We start from the raw sequence: 26,012 nt of genomic DNA, 5'->3' as shown, positions 1-26,012 counted from the left end.
ATTTTAAAATATCAAATCACCTAAAAAATGCTTTATAAACTAGGACGGATAAAGTAGGACTATAGGTATATGTTAGTTCTGTCTGCCATTAATTTCCCTATAATTAATTTTTTTTAACCACATGAAGTAATAATTAATAAATTATGTATGTTGGAATCTGTACCTAACTTAAATTGACATATAGTGTTGGTTAAGCTGTGATAATCTATGCATTATGATAATACACACACATGCAATATGTCTTGCAGGTTTGCACTTTGGATGCTTCACTGGCTCGTCTGTGTTTATATCACTTTGGACAATGTTGAATAAGGGGGAAAAAAAGTTGTCTACAAGCAGCTAGAGCTTTTGGGTTTTGCTTTTTATTATAATTTTTTTATTATTTATTTAGAATATATATATATTAAATCTTATAAAACTAAAATATAATTATAAAGACAGGACATAATTTGTAAAAGGGATGTTTTTGTTATGTTAAAAAAACATTAATGCGCGGTTAAATTAGAGGCTTCTGGGAAGGAGAATGACAAATAAATTTTTGAAATAGGAAAATAATAAGTTGGTCCCACAAAATATAATAATACCTTCTAAATTTCAAGAAACCTAATTATCATTAAATTTATTATAAAATAACAAAAACACTCCTTAGTTTAAAAAAATGCAACAATTTTTTCTTTCACAACTTCATTCAGTGGATGACTAAGTGCATGTTCAGTTTTTAATTTACATATGGCAAAAGTTCATATAAGAGATCCAACTATTTGTTTGATTTGATAAAAGTACATTTCAAATATGGTTTGAATGTACTTTTGAGAATTATCCAAACAGCCCTTAAAATGGTTTAAGTATTTACAACTTTCTCTCACCACTTTTTTTCAATTAAAAAAGTGCAATAAAGTTTTTTCAGTCACAATCTTAATTTTGAAATTCAAAATCTTAGTTCAGTATATGACTAAGGTGATTTAGGCATTTGTCACTTTCTCTCACCATTTTCTTTCAATCAAAAAAGTGTAACAAAACTTTTTTCATTCACAACTTTGATCATGGAATTCACAAGTCTAGCGTAGTAAATGAATAAAGGGATTTAGGTATTCAATATTTTCTCTCACCATTTTTCTTCACTTTTTTTAAATTATGGGATATTTTTGTCATTTTATCAAAAAATTTAACGACAATTAAGTTCTTTGGGAATTAAAAGGCATTATCACATTTTTTGGGACCAAATTGCCATTTTTCTATTTCGGAGGGATTTATTTGTCAATTTCTTATAAACAAAATCATATATTTAATATTAAAACTATGTTAAAAAGCGTGAAGAGCAAAAGAAAGGAGTATAAAAAAGCGTTTAAATAATATAATTTTATGGGAGGAGCTAGCTGCATTATTTGTAAGTTATTGATTCATGTTGATAATTTATGTTTTAAGTGGAAATAATTTGTTTACTGTTTGTGAATAATAGTTTTTTTCTATAAATTTTATGTTTTATACTAATAAAAGTGAAATAAATTGTGACTCGTTTTATGTCAAGTGAAATGAAAGTTTGAAAACTAATCTTTTGGTGGCTCATGTTTTTCTTAACGAAAAAAATGAAATAATTAACAAAATATAATAATTTTTAATAAATTTTAAAATTCACAAGAATTTTTTTTTGAAATTTTAAAATTTAGGAATAAGATATTTTTTTATACTCAACTCATCTTAAGTAATTATAAGTGATTTATTAGCAGCAGCAGCACCATTTTTTATTATTACTACTACGATTATTATTATGTCTTTTTCAATAATGCATGGTAGATGAAAAAGTGGACATATTGGCAGGTGTCATGCTCAATCATGCACTAACCATTTAAGATTATTAGAAAATGTTGCACCAAATACCACCTAACCTTATGCACCATGGCTACTATCTTTCAATCCTTTATTTTATTTATTTATTTATTTATTTATAATGGTTGGAGTTATTTACCTTTTACAATACAAAATAATGTTATTAGTAATCCTTTCCTTTTGTTCAGTTACATAAATCAACGATTCCAATCTTAAACTTGAATAAGGAAGAAAAAGGACATTAGTAATTAGTATTTTAGTATAATAAAACGTGGTAAAGCATGAGATTTAATTTAATTTTAGTGAAAAATATTTACCCAGCTCAGCCCAATTTCTTTGAAATATCAACACTTATGTTCTCCAAAAAAGAACTATTTTATTTACTTTGGAATCCAAATATTGGAAAAATCATTTAACATGCAGAAAGCTTGGAGTAGATTGATGATGAATTAAACAAATTATATTGTGGATAAGAAAAACCAGAGACGACAAGTTCCAATTAATGACAAACGTAACATAAATTTTCATTATCAAATTATTTTCCTATAGCTTTAATTTCGGTGCATCTATCCATGCATCTTAAACTTATTGATAACCCACCCCCCCGCAAAACTTCAAAAACATATAATTACTTTGTTTTATTTTTCTTTAACACATAATAATAAATCCCTTGACTAAATTTATTATTAGTATATATCTAGGTAAAGTGTAAATCTGTGCTTGTTTTGGAGTATGAGATCGATCAACGTCTTAAAATTACTTTTTCCAACAAATTTCATGTTTTATATTCTTAAATTATATATATAGATGTGCTTTCAATGATCAGAATATGTGCACAACAAGAACATCAAAGAAAATATATTGATTGTAACCTGTAAATACATCACTTTATATGGTCAAATAATTAAGTCGAGTCAAACTAAGTTGACATGTAAAAGTATTAATACTAGAGTTTGTTTCTTAAGCCCGCATGCCTAGGCCACCTGATTAACTGGATCATCTTCACAATCTGGAGCTTCTTCCGACCTAAACTTCATCAACTTGTAAGGCTACATTTCAACTCTTTAACCTAACCACTATTATTATGAATTGAAACTTCAACTATATCTAATAGCCTCACATGCTCTTCCTTTGACCCTGCTAGTGTGTCATAATTAGCATATATATACTCTTTTGGTTCTCTATTGTATTATAAAGAACCTCTGCTTACCTCATTAGAATTAAAGAAATTAAAGATGGTTAAGTTATTATTTTGAAAAAAAAATAAAATTTGAATTTTACTTGTGTTTAAATGAAAAATTTTTAAATTTACATTATGTTTTCTCTTTTATATAGTTTATAAGTTTAAATAGAGGTAATATTAAAAGAATATAATTAATATCTTATCAAGTGCTATATGTTAAATACCAATATTAATCTCTTTTAGAATGTATCTTATAATAAGAACCTAAGAGAGTGTATTTAGGGACAAAATAAATATAAAAATTTAGACCTATAATAGAGAATTGAGATAATATATACGACATACATTTAGTCTTGGATATGGATAGAAAAAATCTTTAGAAACAACTTAGTACTAAATATTACGTAAAACAATAAAAATGACTTGTATTAAGAACTAGAATTTTCTTTTAGAACGTGCCCAATGTATAAGATAGGAAAGAGTGCTAATTAATTAGAAATAGCATATGAAAATAAATGGTTATGGGTGTTTCATAATGAATCAAAAAGTTTGGATGAGAAATAATATATTTCATGTGGGGTCATAAGACTAAAGAATCAATTGATAATGGCCAATCATTTACTGGAAACCCCATTTAGAAGCAACGTTGTTGAGTGCCTTTCGAAACTTCCCAAAAGCTCAGCTTGCTTCCTCTTACAATGACTTTGACTTTACGGGAATTTTATCACCTGCTTAGTCACATGGGGCATTTATATTTAGGTTTTAGGATTATTATACAGACGCCCTGGGTAAAAATTTCTTACTCGAGACTTCCTTATAAGTAATATTTTTTTCACATAATCTAATAATGAGTTATTTTCCGAGGAAAAAAAAAACGTAAACATGTGAATGGGACGTTGAGCCAGCTTGACGGTCTCATTTAGTTTCATAAGTGCATGGGGTAGGTGGGGGCATGAAAATATTAAAATGTGAAAACCAATATAAACTATAAAAAATTAATTATAAACAAAATTATTGTCCTGGCAAAAAATACTTGTTACCCATTCTAAATGTATATCTCAAGTGACTCTCTCATTTCATAATTACATGCCGGAAAAGTTCGGGCATGGAAACAATATAACGAATTTGTGCATTTACACCAAAGTTTGAAGGAAAAATGATAATTAAGGACTCTATAAAACCATTAATTAAAATTAAGGATCTTGAATTATTAAAATTTTAACAATGGACTATGATCCTTACTTGAAATTAAAAACATATATGAATTTATAAAATTGCTCTCACTTGGAAAATAAAAAAAGTTAGACACCAGTAAAATTATTATAACTGGTTGGAATTATTGTTAATTTTAGTTAGAAAAAATAAAAATCTATACCTGGAAATTATTTGTTTCCTAATATGAAATTAAAATTTACTTATGAAACTTTTGAAAGGAACTTATGAATATAAGATAGTCACTTAAAAATTTTTGTCAAAATTACTTTTAAATATGAAACTAATTACTTGTAAATTTTTATGCATGTTGATGTATAGGTACAAGACTTAAAAGATAAAAAAAAAAGGCAGCACCAAAATTATTATCATGGGTTGAAACTATTGTTAATCTCAATTAAAAAAATTAAGATCACAAACGTTATAAGTTGAAACTACTAAAATTACTATTATGTATTGAAATTATTATTAATCTCATTTTTAAATGTGGATTTTGGTTTTTTCAAACGAGATTAACAACAATTTTTAACTTATAATAGTAATTTTAGTATTCAAAAGCAAGCGCGCGCACACACAATCCTAAGTAATGGTCATGATTCATTATTGATATTTTAATATTTTAGGGTCCCTAATTGTAACTAATGGTCAATGGGGTCCTTAATTGTCATTTTTTAAGTTTAAATCCCCACTAAAAAATGTGTTTATATTTAATATCTAACCATATCTTGAGTATAATTATTATCTTTAATAGGAAGATGCATTTGTAAGATAAAAAATATAAAATCTACAAGAACTCACATTGTCTAAATATGTTGAAATATGACCAAATTAGTTTAGATTCCTAGTTATGTGATGAAACATTCACAGAGAATTATTTAAATACTGTATATTCTAGCTAATTACTCCCCCTGTTAAAAAATATTTGGCATTCTTAATCAAATATCATCCTTAATAAATTAGTTAATTGTTTTAATCTAATACCATTTTTCTGTATTTACCTTTATTTAATAATGTGCTGCACTTAAAAAAATATAAATTAATTTATTTATTAAATATTTTAAAAAAATTATTAATTACATCTTAAAATATTAAAAATTTCTCATATTTTTTAATATATAACTCCTAAATTTTTATATTTTTTAAAGGAGAGGATAATAGACATTAATATCAGAAAAGCAAATTTACAGAAAAAAATATTATGTTAAATTTAGTGGAGGGAGTTACCATTACATGTGCAAAATGATTTTGGCGAAGGCGGTTCCCCAGAACTTATCATCATTGATATTTTAAATTAAAATTAGACTGCTTAAATTGAAGTAATTTTTTATGTATTTTTAATATTTGAGATAATTTAATTTTAACTAAAGTATAATTTTAATCCTTTAACTTTACATAAAGTTTTATTTTGATTCCTTAATTTTATAAAATATATTTTTAATCATCTAACCATAAAACTATTAGTTTCATAACAAAAAAAAATTTACATTCAACTTTTAAATATTAAAAAAATATTTTTAAATGTTAACTTATTAAATTTTATTTTTTAAAATAATAATAATTGTTTTAAAAAATAATCATTTAAAACTACTAGTATTAAGATTAAAGGACTAATAATATACTTTATAAAATTAAGAGATACAAATAAAATTTCATTTAAAGTTAGAGAATTAATAGTATATTTTATCATTTAATTTTTAGTTCTTAAGTTATTTTTATTTTTTTTATATAATTTTTCAAATTTAATTTTATTAATTTCATTTTTTAAAACTTTAAACCTAATGCTTTAACCGTTTAACGAGGATATTGAGTGTGGGGTTGGGAGTGAGACTTTAATTTTTGTTCAGAGATACAGAGCAAGTGACAAAGGAGAAAAACCTAGCAATAGTCTAATAGGTGCTATTGTTTCAATTTAAATTCTAAATGCATTTAATAAGCTAATAAATTAATAGAATATTATTATAATGCATGGGGATAATGTGGAGAGATATTTGGTGGGGGAAATTGTATTTAGTGATTTCAATTGAAAATATTAAATAAATCTTAAATTTCAGGTAAAAAATAAATCTTAAATTAATAAAAATGACTTGAAATAAAAAAATTATGAAAAAAAATTTTTAATTACAAAAAATTTAACAATATTTATTATTATTTACATTCTTTCATTTTTTATATGATATTTTAAGAAATATCATTAAAAATATTTTAATTTAATTATAACTAGTCCAATTACAATTTGATCATGGTTTGACTATTGAATCTTAAATTAATACCTTGATCTATTCATTGAACGGTTTAATTTTTCATAACATTAGTTGTAATCGTGTTTTGATGCACAAGTTTATTACTATTATTTTTTTCTTGGTCAAAGCACAATATTAATGTGTGAAAAGATAAAGTTTTTAAAGTTACTTCTACCTATATTTGGCCCAAAGAAGTTCTTTTTGACTGCCTTTTTTTAAAAAACTATTATTGAAAAATAAAATTTAAAATTTTTGAATTTGAATATGCTATTAAACTAGCGAAAATGTAAATGGTTGAAATATATTTTTCTCCTTATACTTTTTTTAGAGGAGTACTAGATATTTTGTATTAATAAATAAGAGATTTTTACCTTTAAGTTATTTTTTAAAGAAGCAAAAATTTTCTTTGTTACTAATTTGTTAATTCTGACATTTTTTATTGACACAACATGTCTTTTGATATCAATTTGTTTTTGAATTTTTTTAAGAATACTGGACAATTTAAAATTTCTTTTCTTTGAAGAGCTTTTTGCTCCTTATATTAATAAGTAAATCATTTTTCCTCCTAATCCATTATCCAGCAAAGCAAAAATCCCTCTCCATAAACAGGTCACTAATTGAGAGAAATTTTTGCTTCTTTAAAAAATAATTTAGACAAAAAAAAATTAACTTATTAATATAAAATGCCCAATGCTTTTTAATAGAAAGTATAAAGAAAAAAATGTACTTTAACCCAAATGTAAACAATATTATAAGAGCAAGCGGACATTTTGAAAAGTGAAAAAAGGAAATAAATACTTACATTTAATATTTAATTATATCTTAAATAAGGTTTTATTATTATTATTATTATTATTATTTTGTCAAAGCGCAAGATTAATAGATGTAAAAAGATAAAGTTTTTGAAATTAGCTCTACCTCCATTTGGCCCAAACAAGTTCTTTTTGACTGCCTTTTTTTTTTTATAAAAATCTATTGTTAAAAAATAAAATTTAAAAATTTTGAGTTTGATGATTAAAATGTATTTTTCTCTTTATACTTCTTTCGAGGAGTATTAGATATTTTATGTTAGTAAATAAGGGATTTTATTCTTGAATTATTTTTTAAAGGAGCAAAAATCTCCTTTATTATTAGTTTGTTAATTTTGTTATTTTTTACTGACATGGTATGTTTTTAGTGTTAATTTATTTCTGAACTTTTTTTAAAAAGTGCTCGGTATTTTGAAATTTCTTTTCTTCGAGGAGCATTGTGTAAGGTATTTTTCCTCCCAAATTATTATTCGGAAGAGCAAAAAACCCTTTCATAAATGAATCACTAGCTGAGGAAAATTTTTGCTTATTTAAAAAATGATTTAAGAAAAAATATCCAACTTATTAACATATGATGCCATTTTTGATAGAAAGTATAAAAAAAAATGCATTTTAATTCAAATATAAACAATATTGTAAGAGCAAGTGGCCATTTTTGAAAGTGAAAATGAGGAATCAATACACACATTTAGTCTCTGATTATATCTTGAACAAGATATTATCTCCTACTAAAAGATGCACGTGACTAATAAAAGGATTTGAATAAACCTTCTCATTTACTTTGATCCGTACAAGGTTTATAAGAATTTTGGTAAATGATTTACTTTCAAAGGTCGTGACCCCACCTGGTCAACTCTTGTCTTTACCATTAATACGAGATGAGATATTGGCTTTTAAATTCGCTTAACGAGAGAACAAATGATTAGCATATTATTGGTTTCTTCATTTTTTTTTTGACATAATAATTCAACTAAAAAATTGGAATGAATAATTTCAATATTTTTTTTTATATTTTGCATACAAATAATTATAATTTCATCATTATCATTGCGCAAGTAGCTCAATGCATGAAAACGACAACCCCACTTCATTTAATTTGAGACACAGTGAAAAATACTCATGGTGACAAGAGCAAGTTGGAATTTGAGATGTGTGTCTTCACACTCACATAGCTAAGCTTCACAAGATTCATTTCCATTCTTCACAGTTAGTTAGATCACATTTGGAATCCTTTCCCATGCCATAAGTGTGTCCATTTCTCAATCACTACCTCTACTCATAATATCTAATATTGTCAAGTCATATTTAAGTATTGCAAACATAAATAAAAATAACTCTTTCAATAGGGGTACTTGTTATTTAAATAAATGGTTAAAAGTTTGATTTTAATCCTTATATATATGTAGTAACGTAATTGGAAGAGGTTTATTAATAATCATTTGCCTTCTGTGTTTAGAGAGATAAACCTCTCTTAATGTAATCATTTTTCTTATTTTAATATGTTTTATTTTTTAAAAAAAATTAGGTAACAAATTTTCATAAACAGACTCACAGCAAAAAGGAGGGGAAAGAAAAACTGATGGATTTCATTTTTTCTTATGAGATCCTACAAAATTTCTTGTGTCTTTTTCTTTTCCTCATTTCACCTTATTATATTTTAGTGGATCCGAAGTTAGATGGGGAATCATTTGAAAAGACAACAACACAAAATAGTGTATTTGTAATTTGTGTTTAGTGTGTACCTCTCTGCTATGTATATATACTCAAATTTTTTCCTTTATTTTTGTTTCTGTTCTGCTGAAAATGATAAATAATCCGAATAGTAAGACTAAACATTATATAAAAACATGACTAAATATTTTCTAATATTAAAAGTTGGAGAGAAAAATATTTTAAAATGAACTTTTTAGAGATAACTGATAATAGCTTAAAATAATGAGATTATATATATATATATATATATATATCCCGATTTTCTTCTAGATCTATATTATTCAATATTGTTTATTAGATTATGGAAAAATATTGTTTATATAGAAGCTTTAAATTGAGAATTCAATATTTTTTCTTGTGCATATATTTTTGATGGCAAAAAGGAAAGAGAATCATGTGTTAGAATTTTTACATTATACATATATTTTTCATTTCAATGATAAGTATTTTCTTTTTATATATTATATTGATTATTTCAAGGATTTTCAGCATCGTAAACAATTCGTTTCAAAAATTTTTCCCCTTTTTCAACTGCATTTCATGCCGTTCGGTAGAGGGCAATCCATACTTGTTCAAATTTTAAGCAACTATGCATAAAAACACCAACAAGAATTTGTTGATAAGGTTGCAACTTACAAGAAAGATTGATACTTGCTTTTGTTGGCTTAATAAATTAAATTTAATTAAAAAAATAGCAGCTTTGTTTTTAATCCACGATTTCAAAATTTTATTCACGAACCCTTTTGTCTCCGACTGAATAATGTCAATATTTCACTCCAATTTTTTACATTAAAATCTCCCGGTTTGAAATGAAATCATGATCCTCACGTCACATTTACCCTGTTCAAGAAACTCTGACCAAATTTTCAAATTACGATACCTAAAAATTATTATTTATTATTATTTTAACACCCCACGCACTGTGATATAAATTACGAACCAAAGCAGTGGAACTTCCAAACCGAGCAAACCCTCCTCTTGGGGAATCCAGAGAAATTTTCTCTCAGAAAAACCTGAGAGAAAAGCTCTGTACAGATTCTTTCCCTTCTTCTTCTTCTTCTTCTTCTAATTCTTCTAAACACCCCCACATTGAATTTCGTTCATAGAAACCATACCCATTTCATTTTTTCTCATAAAAACAAAACCCATTTCATTTTTTTCTCAACCCCATTTGTTTCTCAGGCCACAATGGCCATTACCAGAAGAAGAAGAAACAGAGCACCAAAGGTCTCTGTTTCACACACTGTTTTCTCCTGTTTTCAGTTCTCATTCTTCTTCTTCTTCTCTGTTCTACTGAGTCCTTGCCGAGTTTCAGGCCAAACATCACCAGTTTTTGCCTGTGATGTGGCCAAGAATTCGGAACTCGCCGGGTTGGGATTTTGCAACAAGTCGGTACCGATCGAAGCGAGAGTGAGCGATTTGGTGAAGAGACTGACGCTGCAAGAGAAGATTGGGAATCTGGTGAATTCCGCAGCGAATGTGAGTAGACTTGGGATTCCAAAGTACGAATGGTGGTCTGAGGCACTTCATGGAGTGTCGAATGCGGGCCCCGGCACTCGGTTTTCCAGTGTGGTTCCTGGAGCTACCAGTTTTCCCATGCCGATTCTCACTGCAGCTTCTTTCAATTCGTCTCTGTTTGAGGCCATTGGAAAGGTCAGATTTCTCTTCTCTATATTTGTTTGTTTGTTTGATTTTTTCTCTGAGTATAACTGTGTAAGGATTTTAGCTTAATAGGAGAATCAATGCGTGTAATGTGATGTGAACCTGTGATTCTTTCTAGTAATCATGATTTTGCTTTTTGGGAAGAAGGGAGTAAGCAGACGTGAGGAATCCAGATTCTGCGTATCTTTTCCTACTTTTGTTAAGTTACATTGACAAAATCTATAGTCTATTTTAATATTAATAAGAAGGGCTTTTTTTTAATAATAATAATAGACCGGCTGAAGGGCAGTAAGGGAAGTGCATTACAAATTTTAATTTTCTTTTTACTAACACTAGATCAAAAATTACCATATGATAATCAAGCAGTAATGTAGTATACTATAATCCTTTTTATATACAGCTCACCTTCTAAATCATTTTGCATTAATTCTTGGTTTGGATAGGGAAATAATTTTAAGCTAATGGGAAACATTGTCAAAAATAGTAACTTTTTTATCATCTTTTAGCACTTTTCCTTCCTAATTTTCTTTTTCCTATATTTTCTTCTCATTCAAACCAAGCATGAAAAGGAATAAATTATTGGTTTTTTTTAAATTCTAACTTCAATTTATATTAACTAGCGGAGAGAGTATTTAATAAGAGTAAATTAATTTCTTTGTTTTTTTTCCCCTCTTGTGAATATGAAGATACACACGCTTCACATCAGATCCCTCCCTCCGGGATAATTAAATACGCACAGTGTAACATTTGGTCATATGCTATCACAATTATTCATTCAAATATAAATATATCAATTTGCCGACAGCAACAACTCTCATCTAACTAACGATAATTAAAAAATAAATATAAAATTAAAAATTAAATATAATATTGTCTAAATAATATAATGCTTCATTTCTGTTTATATATAGAGTGATTTTTTTTTGTGTATTTAATATGTAGAATACATGAAATCAAATTAAGAGAAATAATAAAATTGGGACTAGGAGAGAACAATTTTCATTGGTTTTTCTTATTATTTACTTTATAAAATGTAATCATTTCGATGTTAAATTATGATAGTTAAATCACTGATAACATTTTAGCATTATAATTGAAATTTTATATGTGAAAAAAAATAAAAAAGAAGGAATTTATCATAAATAATTGATTTTTTAATTAAATTATTAATCATATTTTACAAAGTCTGATTTCTGAGGTGTTTTTATATGTAATAAAATTCAATTTTGTTAGTTCAACTATCCAATTAGTTGGTCTGCTTCGCAATATACAACGAAGCTTCATTCATTTCAATTGGTAGCTGTCTATGAACATGTTATCAATATCATATACACATCAAAGTGAGACATGAATGAATATGAAATGCCATGATTTGAAAGGTTTGATTCTCTAAAACTTAAATGTAAGTTGGAGAATTCCTTGGATTGCATTTATAATGCAATTTAATCTCATTGAAGAAGTAGATGGAGATGAGAATATAAGATGAAAAATGCTACCCAAAAAAACCAATAGTAGTTAAGCCAATAATTTAAATATTATAAATGGAAAAAAATTATGTTAAAAGAGTCTTTCTATATTAATTTGAGAATACTCACATACTTGTCTGGTCTTATTTATAAGCCATTTTTAATATATTTTATTAGAATTAAGAAAAATCTTAAAATTTATTAATTCTATCCAAAAAATTTTAAAAAATTATAACTTTATCACTATTAAATATATATACTTTAATGACATATTTTTTTTCACTAATATTTGATGGAGGGTAAAACAGAAAAGTTATGATGAAAAATTAATGGCGCGACATATAAATAAAATATAAAAAAATTCTTTTCTTTTTATCCTATAAATAGAATCAAGTACAATTAATGAATAGTGCCAAATATCATATAATTGTTAAAAAATGTTGCTTAAAAATTATCAAGATAGAATTTTCTGGGCTTTTGCCTCTTTCTGTTTACCAAAACAAAAAAAAAAATGAAGGCAGAATAGTTCCATGAATTTTCCACTTTTCAGTTGATTATTGCTTGAGATTGAAGTAGATGGAGGGCAGCTAAAGGGGTTGATTTTTGCTCTGTCCCTGTTGATTTTGACCTAAAAGTGAAAATCTTTTGGGTATAAACGTAAGACTGGCAGTTTGAACTATACAATATAATAATTATCCAAAAATAAATTAAAAAAGAAAAGAAAATAAATGTAGGTTAAGCTCCTGGTGGGATCCTGCAGGTTTTGGTTAATACATTCAGAGGATCCAGCTTGCATGTTGAACTTTAGGTCTTGGAGTGTGAAAAGGATAGGAGTGATGCTGATGGATTTGTGACATAATTGAATAATCAATTAATCATTCACATTCATAATTCTTATTTTTCTCATTGTGCATTAAATTGAATTGGTTGAACAATTACTACAGTCTGCAGTTTATGCAAAAAGCTAAGGTCAAGTCAATAATGTTTTTCTGGCATGTATTTTGCTACAAAACGTTCAATCTGTGATCAACTTTTTTGTTCTTAATTAAGCACTTCATTATTTACTTAGATCTTGATAAACTTAATTTTGGGAAGAATTTCTTATCTTTTGCGCTTAGTAGTATTTTGAGGGAGACTAATGTTTAATATCAATGAAAAATACTGCCAGCATCATACCCCCCCCAAAAAAAAAATTATATTGGAGAATATGCATTTAAAATTAATAAATACGCTGTCCGACAAAAATTAACAACCAACCACCTGATGAAATGTAAAATAAAAATTGTTTTCATGTTTTAGTTTTCGGAAAGTTTTGTGAAAAGTGAACCCATGCCAATTTAGTATATAGGCCCAAGAGTAGGCCTATAGTGCAATTGGCAATTTTCATGGCTAATAATAATAGTCACCTACCTCATTTTTTGAACCCAAAGACATGACTGGTCTTGATGAGTTCTTGGGATCCAACTAATCTAAACTTTTTGATCAACTAGATAAGGGATTGATCCAACTTAACTATTTCGAGTTTGAACCTTTGCAATTGCGATTAAATATCCAGTTGGAGGTATCCCCCCACACGGAATTAGTTTGGGTAAAAGACTTGGAATACTAGAGCGGGGAAAAAAAAAAGAATAGTCTCACTTTGTACATTGCAAACATATATTAAACTTTTTTTAAAAAAATAAAAATAAAAAAACAGATATCTAAATTGAAAGTGAAAAAAAAAAAACTAGTAAAACAACAGTACTAAATGATTTTTTTTTTTAATTCATTGATAATTTGTGGCCATTACAGGTGGTTTCAACAGAAGCAAGGGCAATGTACAATGTGGGATTAGCTGGTTTAACATTTTGGTCTCCCAACATTAACATATTTAGAGATCCTAGATGGGGAAGAGGGCAAGAGACTCCCGGAGAAGACCCTTTGCTCTCTAGTAAATACGCGACTGGGTATGTTAAAGGCTTACAACAAACAGACAATGGCGATCCAAACAAGCTCAAAGTTGCTGCTTGTTGTAAGCACTACACAGCTTATGATTTGGATAATTGGAAAGGTGTTGATCGCTACCACTTCAATGCTGTGGTAATCTACAGTTCAAGTCAACGTGGTTTTTTTAGGCCCTTATAAAGAAAAGAAAATCATTTTTTTTTCTTTGTTTTTGTTGTGACTGTGTTAGGTGACACAACAAGATTTGGATGACACTTTCCAACCACCGTTCAAAAGTTGTGTGCTTGATGGGAATGTTGCTAGTGTCATGTGTTCCTATAATCAGGTTAATGGGAAGCCAACTTGTGCAGATCCTGACCTTCTTAAAGGAGTTATTAGAGGCAATTGGAAATTAAATGGGTATAACTCTAAGTTGTGCTAATTCATATACAAGACATGGATTCTGATATGAAAAATTTTCCAGGTGTCAAGTCATGTTTAATACTAATATTATCCTAATGCGTGTGTATTGGAATGTAGGTATATTGTTTCTGATTGTGATTCAGTTGAAGTGCTTTTTGATGACCAGCACTATACGAAGACTCCTGAAGAAGCAGTAGCCAAATCCATTCTTGCAGGTAACTAACTACAGTATTAAAAAAAAAAATACAAGATTCCTTCAATCATATGCAATAAATAGACACTAATTGATTTAGTGCCTCCTAAATCAGTCATCCATGACTATGATATGCATATTAACTTATCGGTGCTATTTTCAAAATGTGAACCAACAGGCTTGGACTTGAACTGCGGGAAATTCTTGGGGCAATATACAGAAAATGCTGTGAAACAAGGGCTTGTGGATGAAGCATCCATAGACAAAGCAGTGTCCAACAACTTTGCCACTTTGATGAGGCTTGGTTTCTTTGATGGTGATCCGAGCAAGCAGCCTTATGGGAACCTTGGTCCGAAGGATGTGTGCACAGAAGCCAACCGTGAATTGGCTCGCGAGGCTGCAAGACAAGGGATTGTTTTGCTTAAAAACAGTCCAGGATCTCTGCCTTTTAATGCCAAGACCATCAAATCTTTGGCGGTTATTGGACCTAATGCTAATGCCACCAGGACGATGATTGGAAACTATGAAGGTACCGGCATTCTCCAAATCTTAAAACTAGTCATGATTTACTCATCATGTTTTAAGAAATTAAATGAACTAAAACTCAACTTGACCTGCAAAATCCACAAAATTTCGTTTCTGAACATGACATATGTGCCTTTTTTTCCACAGGCATACCTTGTAGCTACACTTCACCATTGCAAGGGCTAACAGCATTGGTTCCTACAAGCTATGCTGCTGGTTGTGCCGATGTGAAATGCGCGAGCGCAGAGCTAGACGATGCTAAGAAGATTGCAGCTGCTGCAGATGCAACCGTGCTTGTAGTGGGAGCAAGTTTGGCCATAGAGGCAGAGAGCCTTGACAGACTCAACATTCTTCTTCCTGGACAGCAACAGCTTTTGATCAGTGCGGTTGCAAATGTGTCCAAGGGACCTGTGGTTCTTGTCATCATGTCTGGAGGAGGCATGGATGTTTCCTTTGCTAAAAATGATGACAAGATCACAAGCATTTTATGGGTTGGCTATCCTGGCGAAGCCGGTGGCGCTGCCATAGCTGATGTCATTTTCGGATTTCACAATCCAAGTAAGTCTCTTCACACATCATGATATTTACATAGATGTGAATTGTGATTATGACTAAGTAGCTACTTTTAACTCTAGATCAGATCCCTCACATGCATGCATTCATACATTCCAAAAAAGTAAACAGAAAAATGTGACTGTATATCGGAATTACGTATCACTTTTCCATCAAAAATCTCCTTTTCTCTATATTTTACGGAATGCGTTGTATCCATTCATTTTTCTAACACAATCCTAAAAGAATGAACTTTTTTTTTTTGGTGCAGGTGGGAGGCTACCTATGACATGGTACCCACAATCCTATTTAGATAATGTACCAATGACTAACATGAACATGAGGCCTGATCCAGCCACAGGGTATCCTGGGAGAACATACAGATTTTATAAAGGAGAAACTGTATTTTCCTTTGGAGATGGAATAAGCTACTCCAAGTTTGAACATACACTAGTTAAAGCCCCTGAATTGGTCACTGTTTCCTTAGCTGATCATCCCTGCAAATCTAATAATTCCTTGGAGTGCGAGTCACTTGATGTTGTTGACGAGCATGAGCGCTATTGCTCAAACCTGACTTTTGAAGTTCACCTGATAGTGAAGAACAAGGGCAAAATGAGCAGTACACACACAGTGTTCCTGTTCTCTAGCCCTCCAGCTGTGCACAATGCTCCTCAGAAGCACTTGTTGGGATTTGAAAAAGTGAATTTGGCGGGAAAATCAAAAGGGTTGGTTCGGTTTAAAGTGGATGTTTGTAAGGATTTAAGTGTGGCTGATGAAGTTGGGAAGAGGAAAGTTGCCTTGGGACAACATTTGCTTCATGTGGGAGACTTGATGCATCTCTTGAGTGTGAGGGTTTGATATGTACAAGTTTTCAAATCCTCCTTACTGACTTTTCCCTCACTTTTTATTTTTATTTTTATTTTTACTCTCATTTCTTATAAAGGGTTTACATGGGTGGTTGGGAGAACTTGGAGATAGTTGTATTAGATTTATCTGATTTTTTTTCCAATTATTCAAATTAATAAATGTAAAATGCAAATGAATTTGTTTCCTTATATGTCGTTTCTGATATGATGGAAAACGGAGAAGATATGTTTTAAGTTCATGGTTATTATTCTAATTATATATATATATATATATATATAATTAGATTCATGGGAGATTTTGAATCTTCGAGCTACTAAAATAAAAATAAAAGATTTCTTCTTAAAAATTTTAAAATATCCAAGATTTATTTACTTGATTAATCTATTTTCTAAGAGAACTTAAAACAGATTGAAAATTAAAGAAATAGAGAGATAAAAATCATTTAATAAAGGATTACAAGACATCCTCGAATTTGTTGTTGTACTCTTAACCATGATCAGATTTTTACTCTTTCTTCTTGATGATGCTATAGCCTCCATGTAAGAGTAGGACTCCTCACTTATGACCATTCACCAAAATTGATTGTGTTATTGTTAATCTTCTTTTCTTTTGCCAAAAATATTAATAACTTATTATTTATCCCATTTTGAGGGTTTAAAACCTATTTTTTTTAAAAAAATTAATTATTAATTTTAAGATGTGAGAAGGTCCAATGGCACTTGCACCCGTCATTTAATAAGGAGGTTGTGTGCTTAATCCCCAAAGTAATAATTTCTGGCAGATGTGTGTTCCTACCTTTTGGGTAGGAGTAAAAATATAGGTAAATATTATGAGTAATTATCCCTTACCAAAAAGAAGTGATAATAATAAAATTGTTGTTGAAGGATAATAAACTTATATAATCTCTGAAATATTAAGGAAATTTATCAATATTATTGCTCAATTGCGCATAAGAGTAGCATTAGATAAGAAATAAATTAATTTTATAAATTAATTAAGAAAGTGAACTAGCATATTATATATTCACATATATTTATTTCTAATTTTTTTTACTTGATTGAGTTTTTTAGGAAAAATATGCAATAAAAGATAAATTTGAAAAATATTTAAGAAATAAATTTTCATGCCCAGTGATAGAGGGAGACAGTTTCAATAATTTTTCCTCTTATGAGATCTAGATCATATAGATGATTTAATTTTGATAGTCAAAATTTAAAGTTTTTAACTTATATTTTTATTTTACATTTATTAAAATAAAAAATTAATAAATCTTTTTATTACCAACTAGACAATTTAGATTTAATTTAAATTGTCTGAATTTAATATTAAAATTTTTATAATTTTATAAATTAATTACTTAGATTTATTCTGGGTAGTCTAAATTTAAAATTTTTAACTTACAATTTTTTTCAAAAATATTTTCCTTAAAAGTACTTGTTAATATATTATCTTTATTTTTAATATCATATTTATTAAAATAAAAAATTATAAAATAGTAAAAAATTAATATTAAATTGGACGATATATATATATATATATTAAATATGCAATGTTTTGAATGATAATAAACTATTATTAAAAATAAAAAAATTTATTTTAAAAATAAAATAAAATATAAATATAAGTTAAAAAAATTTAAATGTAAATAGTCTATTTTAAAATTCTAAACAACTATATTGCATCCAAGTGATGGCCATCACCTATGATAGAAGTATATAAATAATAAAAATATATTTTTACAATAATTTTTAAAAAAATAACTCTCATATTACTAAAAAATTAGAGTAAAAGAGAATGGTCTTGCTTGCATTCAATTAATTTAATTATTATTTTTATTTCATCACTTTATTCTATTTTTATCTTTTTTAAATAATGACTATATATTATACATTAATATTTATTTATTTTTAAAATTATTTTACTTCTTTAATTTTTTTAAGCAAAATGCACAATGTTAGATAAATTTAAATAGTAGATAAATTTAAGATATTTTTATAATTGTGATAAATTAACTTTGGTACAACTAAAAAGTTGATATCAGAGGTTTCTTTTGTTTGAATTCTCTTTCATTTAATTATTATTATTATTATTATTATTATTTAAAATATCCTCGCAGTCAATGGTTATGAGGCAAATCCCTTGAGGAGTGAGTTTCATTTAAGGAATAGTCTTTTTACCAAGTGATACTTTTTCATATATACCTCAAAGAATTAAATTCTAAAATGATACTTAAGACACCAAAATTGTTACTATCTAAAACATATCTAATTGATTACTTTAATTATTATTTTTGTTATCTTTTTTTAATTTTATATTAACTTTTTCAACTAATGGCTATTATATTAGATATTGAAGAAAGTTAAAATTATAACTTATATAGTTTATTTGTATTAAATGCATTTATTTTTTATATTTTTTTCAAAGTTAGAAGATGGCTTTCTTTGAAAAGAAATTACTTATTAAAAAATTATCAACTTTATATTATGTGTTCCAAATAAATTATTAATTAAAAAATTGGCTGTTTATGAAGACGAACTAAATTATAAAAAATTATGCATAAAATGTATTCATAAATATGATATTAATGTTATATCAAAGAACATTCAAAATCTCCAATTAGCATAGCACGCAAAAAAAAAAAAAAAAGTTTCCCACCACTACAATTATCTGGCTAATAACATACATTTATGTTTGATAATATAGGAATTTAAGTAAACTTTAAATATCGGTAGGAGGGAGAGGAAGAAAGAGCTCTCAAGGGAACATATCTCCTCTTATAGTTTTTGTACAATTTTATCATTAAATTTCTTTAATGATAAAAAGAAAAACTATAGTAGAATGTATTCGAATGGTTGAACATCATATTCTTTATTTTAGCTTTATTAAATAAACTAAAATATGTAATTTTATATAAAATTTAAATATCTGCCATTGTCTTTTTGCAATAAATTTAGCTTTAAAGTCAAAATTTGATTTAATTTATTTAGTATGATTACTTATAATCCTTTCAGCAACTTTAGTAACCTCTAGAGTGATATACAGGCCTTTTTTGATCTTCACCTTTGTTCATTTTTTACAATAAGTTGGACAAGCTAGGGGATTAACAACAATGCCAAGATTTAAGCTTGTAGCTTCTTTTAGTTTCTTTAAATCATCTTCTATAAGATTTTAATTCAACTTCCTATATTATTTAGAATAAGTAATGTTGATATTTATTTTTATACTGTCTTTCTTTATTTATTACACTTAATTTTTATGATTAAATCAATATAATTATATTCCAAATATGGATCCTCATTCTTCTTTTTTCCTCAAAATTATTCCATAATAAGTGAGTTGAAGCCAATGCTTCTTCATCTCAAGGGTGAAAGGGATATCATAAATGAGTTACAAGATATAATATTTGTGAAGTAGGTTAATAGCATCTAATATAAAATATAAAAATTTGTATACTAGAATATCATTTTAAATTATATTTTTCATAACTTATAGTACTTCCTGCCATCTAAGGTATAAGATGCCAACTTTAGATTGGGCTATAAGGCTTCATATAATTTATGAACTTATTTTCTTTTTGATTAAATAGTTCTTTTATCATAACCAAACTCCAAATATATTTTTTTTACAATATCTTGACATAAATCTAACATTTTTAACTTTGTACTATCTCCACCTTTTTTTTTCTTAGATATGTTGTATGTATTATTTTTTAAAACCCTTCATGAGCTTGTTGAGAAAATAATTATGACATAAAAAAAGAAAATAAAAATAATAATTGAAATAAATAGAATGAAAATAAGATCAATATTTAATGTTATCTTTTTAGTGGTATCAGAATTTAGGGTTTAGTGATATTAGAGTTACTTTTTAAGGATTATTATGAAAAAAATCTTTTTGTAATTTTATATAACATAAGTAAATAAAATACAAACAAAACTAATATTTGATATTAACTTTTTTGTGGTATCAGAGTTTATTTTTTTATAACTATAGTAAAAATATCTATTTATAATTTTATATAATCCTATCATTAATCAAGAAAATATCTTAAAAATAATTTTCATATATTGATACTGGTAATTTGAATCATAATAATCATCACTGACTTGATCTCAAAATTATTATTTTAAAATTTTGGCACTATAATGTTAGGTTGAGTACTCTTTATGGTTTACTCAATAAAATTATGAATTGATCAGTTATGATTTTTATCAGCAAGCTTTGTAATTATAGTTTCTTTATTCTTGTGAGATGATTTCAAAGGTAATGTTACTTTTAAGAGTTCTTAGATACTCTTCATTCCTACAGGTGTCTTTTTACCCTTAGCTCTACGTGGCATAAAGTATAATCCTGCAAGCTCAAAAGAGAAAGATCAAGAATCTAACTATGCAACTTACAAATAAAATAAAATAAAATGTTTAATCGAAAACTACTAAAGGTCCTTTAATGCTAATTATCAATTATGTTAAGTCCTCAGCAACAGTATCAAAAACTTAATGCTCACAAAAATTAAGAGATACCACAAGTGTATGGGTCACAAATTAAGCTAGTGATAAATCAAGGTTGATCCCTTAGGAAATTAATTAAAATAGCGATTAGGCATTAAATTTTTCAAATTCATTTACATTAAGCTAATAAAACTAGAGATTGATTTTAGAACAATTAAAATAAAAATATTAAAAGTAATCAATTAAAATAATTTTTAATTCATAAACAACTAAAGTCAACTAAGAGAAAAGTGTTATAGAGTCCTAATCCCTTATTTGCTTCTTAACCCTTTCATAACTACATTAATTGTCTTGAAATTTAGTTTTGATAATTCAAGAATTTAAATTAATCTAAAGTATCTTTTGATCACTAAGGATCCTAATTAATTTAATTAAAGCAAATTATTATCTTAATTAATTAATTGCATTAGAGATCCTAACCCATGAGGATTACCTAAGTTCATTAGATACATTTTTGTTCTAATGACAAGTATCTACCATAATAATAAGGATTAAATCATCCAATTAAAAATTGCTATTGTGGTAAAAAGAATTAACCTAGTCACTAAGAATTGAAATCATGATTATAAAGTATATCATGGTAGAAAATATTTAAATATAAGAAAGAAACCTTCCATTATAATTTAAGAACTAAATAAGTTACTTAAATAAAAATCAATGAACAACATAGTCACATAAAATATACCTATTAGGATCCCATTTAAAATATCAATATTTGAAATCTAGTAATTATTTTACAAACACCAATAAGCGTGGAAGCATGGTTCTTAAGGCGGCATAATTTCAAATGATATATAAAGTCTAATTAATGACTCATAGAAATGACCAAGCACACTTGTAAAATAGACATTAAACTTTGATTGGACAATCATACCTTCCAACAATAGATTTTTATCATTAATTAATACTCAAAATGGGCCCAAACCATGATTTCCACAACTTAACAACTTTATCCAACCAAAGTCCATCTTCAAATGTTTAATTGATCACAACATCTCCACATTGAACATCATTTCAACACACATGTCATAACTTACTATTTAATATTTTCAAAAGATTGATCATAGCATCAACACCTCAAGTAAAAAGTTAGACCATGAGAGATAGACAAAATTCTCATGGTCAATATACCAGTCAAGTCATAGGCCAAGAGGAACAAACATAATTTTCTTGACTCCTATGATGCAGTTAATCAAAATTTGAGTACATATGCTCAATAACATAATAGTAATCCTAGGTTGGCGTAATATATATTGTATAAACTAAACAAAAAGGCAATACAAAAAAGATAATGTCTCATATACTAATCTACACCTCTAGTATTCCTTCAGCTACACTTGCTCTTGTAAAAATGTTAATTATAGGGAATAAGACACAAATGTCCTAGTAACTAGAATTAATATGTAATGATGCATGTGATATAACTATCCATGTGATTGTTAAGTGAGGTATACAAGAATATTTTTCAAACAATCCAAATAATGAATAGTTTGCATGATTATACTTTATATCTCTCCATGCATTGTGCCCAAAAGCTGAAACCAAGTCACCGACCAAAGGCGAGTTAGTCTAAGCTACCAACCACTTATTGGGTTCAATGAGGGCCTACTATGTGGTAAATAACCCCCGAACAAAATCCCCAACATATTTCAAAATTCAACAAGTTATGCAAGTAAAGTATATCTGAACAAGAAAAACATAATATACCTCCAAACAATTTTCATAATATATGTATATATGTATTGTGCCACTTGGAAATACACTTTTCAAACAATAAAACATGCTTTCCAACACACAATATGATTTTCAAATAAGATAAAATTACACGTAATCAATTGCAATACAAGTTTTCCTTCATAATATCACTTCCACCACACTCTAGTAATTACAATCTACAAAATTATTTCATAATATTAAGTATAATTTCACATTAAAATTAATAAATAACTCTAATTTTAGAGTTAAGAAGTTTAGGCTTAACCCATTATTAGCATTGAATTTAAATTAGCACCCATTTTAACTCTTCCAAAAATTCTCTTTAAGAACCTCTTATACTTATATATTCTAGTTAATTCTCAAATCACTCCTAACATCCTTACTCCATCATCACATATTCAAAAATTCATTCAAAAATGCCTCTAAAAATTAAAAATTACCCTCAAGCATTAAATCTTTATTCTAACACCTTAGAAATATTTATCTATGCTCGAATAAACAACTAGCTAGGTATTAGAAACCATCTCAATAATTCAAATTAATCCTCATATTCAATCTCAAAGGCTTAGAGTTTCACCCAAAATTCTCAAATTCAAATTCTAACATCAAATAAATGTTTCATAACATTTTTTGCACTCTTAACAACCTAAATAAACATAATATATCATCATTACTTTAGATTGATCAAAACCTAGGGAAACCTTAATGTGAAAATTATTCCTAAACCCAATAAAAATTACATAGAAAGGTAGTTGTAACATTCCAAATTTTAATTCACGAATTAACTAAGCTTAATTATGATGATTGAATAAATTGACGTGGTGTGTGGCTAGGGAGGTCTAATGATTGATTTTGGTTGTGATTCAACTTTAATTATAGGTCTAGTGTGAAGTCGGGCCACTTGGGCATCGAAAGGAAAAGAAAACAAGGATAAGGTATTGCTATGCCACACGCTATGATATGAATTACATCCACTATAGTACACAAACACAATTGAAGCAAGAGAAGACCTCTTTGTGCCATGTGACATAGCACGTGAAGCATCTACTATGGCGTATAGTCATTTTTTATAGGTTAATAGTCGTGAATTGAAGTAGAAAAATAGAGAGTAAGGAAGAGGAAATGAAGAAACAACAACGAGCTGTGTTAGGGTTTGTATTGGGGTGATATTTGAGATTTTTTGGATGCTAGAAACACTAAAGGTAAGTGTCACACCCAAAAAAATGCGACATGGATGGCGCGTGAGCAGAGGTCTCAGCCTTCGTAGCGAGAACCGGATTGAACGAGGAGTCACTACCAAGATTTTGAGGGAAATCTTGGGAAACCGATTAATGGAGGATAAGGGTGGTCTGCGAAATCAGAGAATAGGTTTAGGAGTCGGTTGAGTGTGGGAAAGGTGTTAGGCACCCCACAACACTCATTCGTCAGAATGGTTACCTGAAGTTTTTTGTACTTTTTTAATATGGTTTTATAATTATTTTAATTATCCCTTTTATATTCATGTGTTTCAAAAATGATAAGAATTAAGTGAGAAATATTTATTTATTTATGAGGGAGGATAGACTTGACTCAGAATCTAACTCTGAGGCTTACGTACCCTGTGATGGGGATCAAAGTCCACGTAGTTCGGGCTTAAAAGTTTGTTAGTAAAAATATTTTTTGAATAGAAATTAATTAGAAATAATTCACCATTTTGCAAATAAAACAATTTTTGAAATTTTGATGTGTATTTTAAATTACAAAAGGTAATTTAATCTTAATTATTTTCTCAATTTTTGAATTTTTGGAATAAAGAAAGAAAAGAGTTTAAAATTATTTTTCTTTTATGTTTTATGATTGAAAATTTTAACTGCTATACCTGTGAAGCCTTATTGGTTCATATGGTAATGCAGTTATTTTAAATATCTATGGAGATTCTAAAATCTCACACGATAAAAGAATTTAGCAATTTAATTTATTTATTTATATTTTTATGTATATTTTTAACTGTTAATAATATATTTTAAGTGTGTATATACATGTTTTAAAGATTCTTAATCATCATACCTACAAAGCTTTATTGACTTATACGGTAATATGATTATCCTAAATATCTGTAGAGATTTCAAAATCTTACACGATAAAGAAATTAAATTTAAATACATCTTTAATTTAATTAATTATATATATATATTTAAAAACTTAATCTTTTTATCTGCAGAGTCTTATTAACTCATGCGATAATACGATTATCTTATAAGTCTATGAAGATTCAAAAATCTCACATGACTAAAAGATATAATTGATAAATATGATTACAATTTAGATGCATTAATTTGGTTAATTAATTTTTTAAATTGTGTATTATATGATTATTTACAAAAATTATTTATTTATTATAAAAATTGATAATCAATACATCTGTGAGGACTTATTATTCCCACGATAATGTGATTAATTTAAGTCTCTACGAAGATTCTTGAAATCTTGCATGAGACTTAAATAAATTATTAATTTTAATTATAAAAGGATAGTTAATTTTAATATATAAGTTTTACTCTCATATCTGCAAAATCTTATTAATTTACATGACATGAGATTATCCTAAATATCTGTAGAGATTTAAAGTCTCACACAATAAAAGGATTAAATAATATTCACTTTGAATATATTTTAATGTGTAATTATATAACACATATTTTTTAATATAAAAATTTTAATCGTTATACCTGCAAAACCTTATTGACTCACGCGGTAGTACGATTATCTTAAAGGTCTACGGAGTTTCAAAAATCTCACATGACCAAAAAATATAATGGGTAAAGATAATTATAATTTAAATTCATTAATTTAATTAATTAAAATTATAAAAAAATTTTTATTTTATTTACAAAATTTATTTATTTATTTACCATATAAATTGTGAATCACGATATCTGCGAGGATTTATTATCCTACACGATAATGTGATTAATTTAAGTCTCTACGAAGATTCTTGAAATTTCACATGAGACTTAAATATTTAATATAAAGAGAGAATTAACTTTAATAATAGGCCTTTGAAACTCATATAAATACCTACAAAATCGATCCTCATACCTATAAAATTTTATTGATTTACACGATATGAAATCATTCTAAATGCCTATTGAGATTCTTAAAATCTCACACGATAAATAGGTAATCAAGATATTTACACTTGCAGTTGGTGCAT

The 26,012-nt window shown here is 27.4% G+C and overlaps 1 protein-coding gene across 1 annotated transcript; it reads left to right on the top strand.

Annotated features, from left to right (window-relative positions):
• Positions 1-9,951: 9,951 nt before the first annotated feature.
• Positions 9,952-16,828, top strand: LOC129304384 (beta-xylosidase/alpha-L-arabinofuranosidase 2-like). The gene is made up of 7 exons (XM_054944017.1): positions 9,952-10,637; positions 13,904-14,191; positions 14,286-14,455; positions 14,576-14,673; positions 14,830-15,180; positions 15,324-15,734; positions 16,000-16,828. The coding sequence occupies exons 1-7, from the start codon at positions 10,173-10,175 to the stop codon at positions 16,584-16,586; spliced, it is 2,370 nt and encodes a 789-aa protein (XP_054799992.1). The 5' UTR covers positions 9,952-10,172; the 3' UTR covers positions 16,587-16,828.
• Positions 16,829-26,012: the final 9,184 nt, after the last annotated feature.

This window comes from Prosopis cineraria, unplaced genomic scaffold (genome assembly GCF_029017545.1).
Source record: "Prosopis cineraria cultivar Desert tree isolate PC_DT_omini unplaced genomic scaffold, ASM2901754v1 PC3, whole genome shotgun sequence".
NCBI lineage: Eukaryota > Viridiplantae > Streptophyta > Magnoliopsida > Fabales > Fabaceae > Prosopis > Prosopis cineraria.
The sequence above is the reverse complement of the archived record's forward strand: the minus strand, read 5'-3'. Positions and strand labels throughout refer to the sequence as shown.

Excerpts from the sequence above, each read along its gene's own strand:
- LOC129304384 (XM_054944017.1), top strand. The coding sequence starts at position 10,173 with ATGGCCATTACCAGAAGAAGAAGAAACAGAGCACCAAAGGTCTCTGTT. Across the intron at positions 14,192-14,285 it reads GCTACCACTTCAATGCTGTG|GTGACACAACAAGATTTGGA; the intron begins GTAATCTACAGT and ends TGACTGTGTTAG. Across the intron at positions 14,674-14,829 it reads AGCCAAATCCATTCTTGCAG|GCTTGGACTTGAACTGCGGG; the intron begins GTAACTAACTAC and ends GTGAACCAACAG.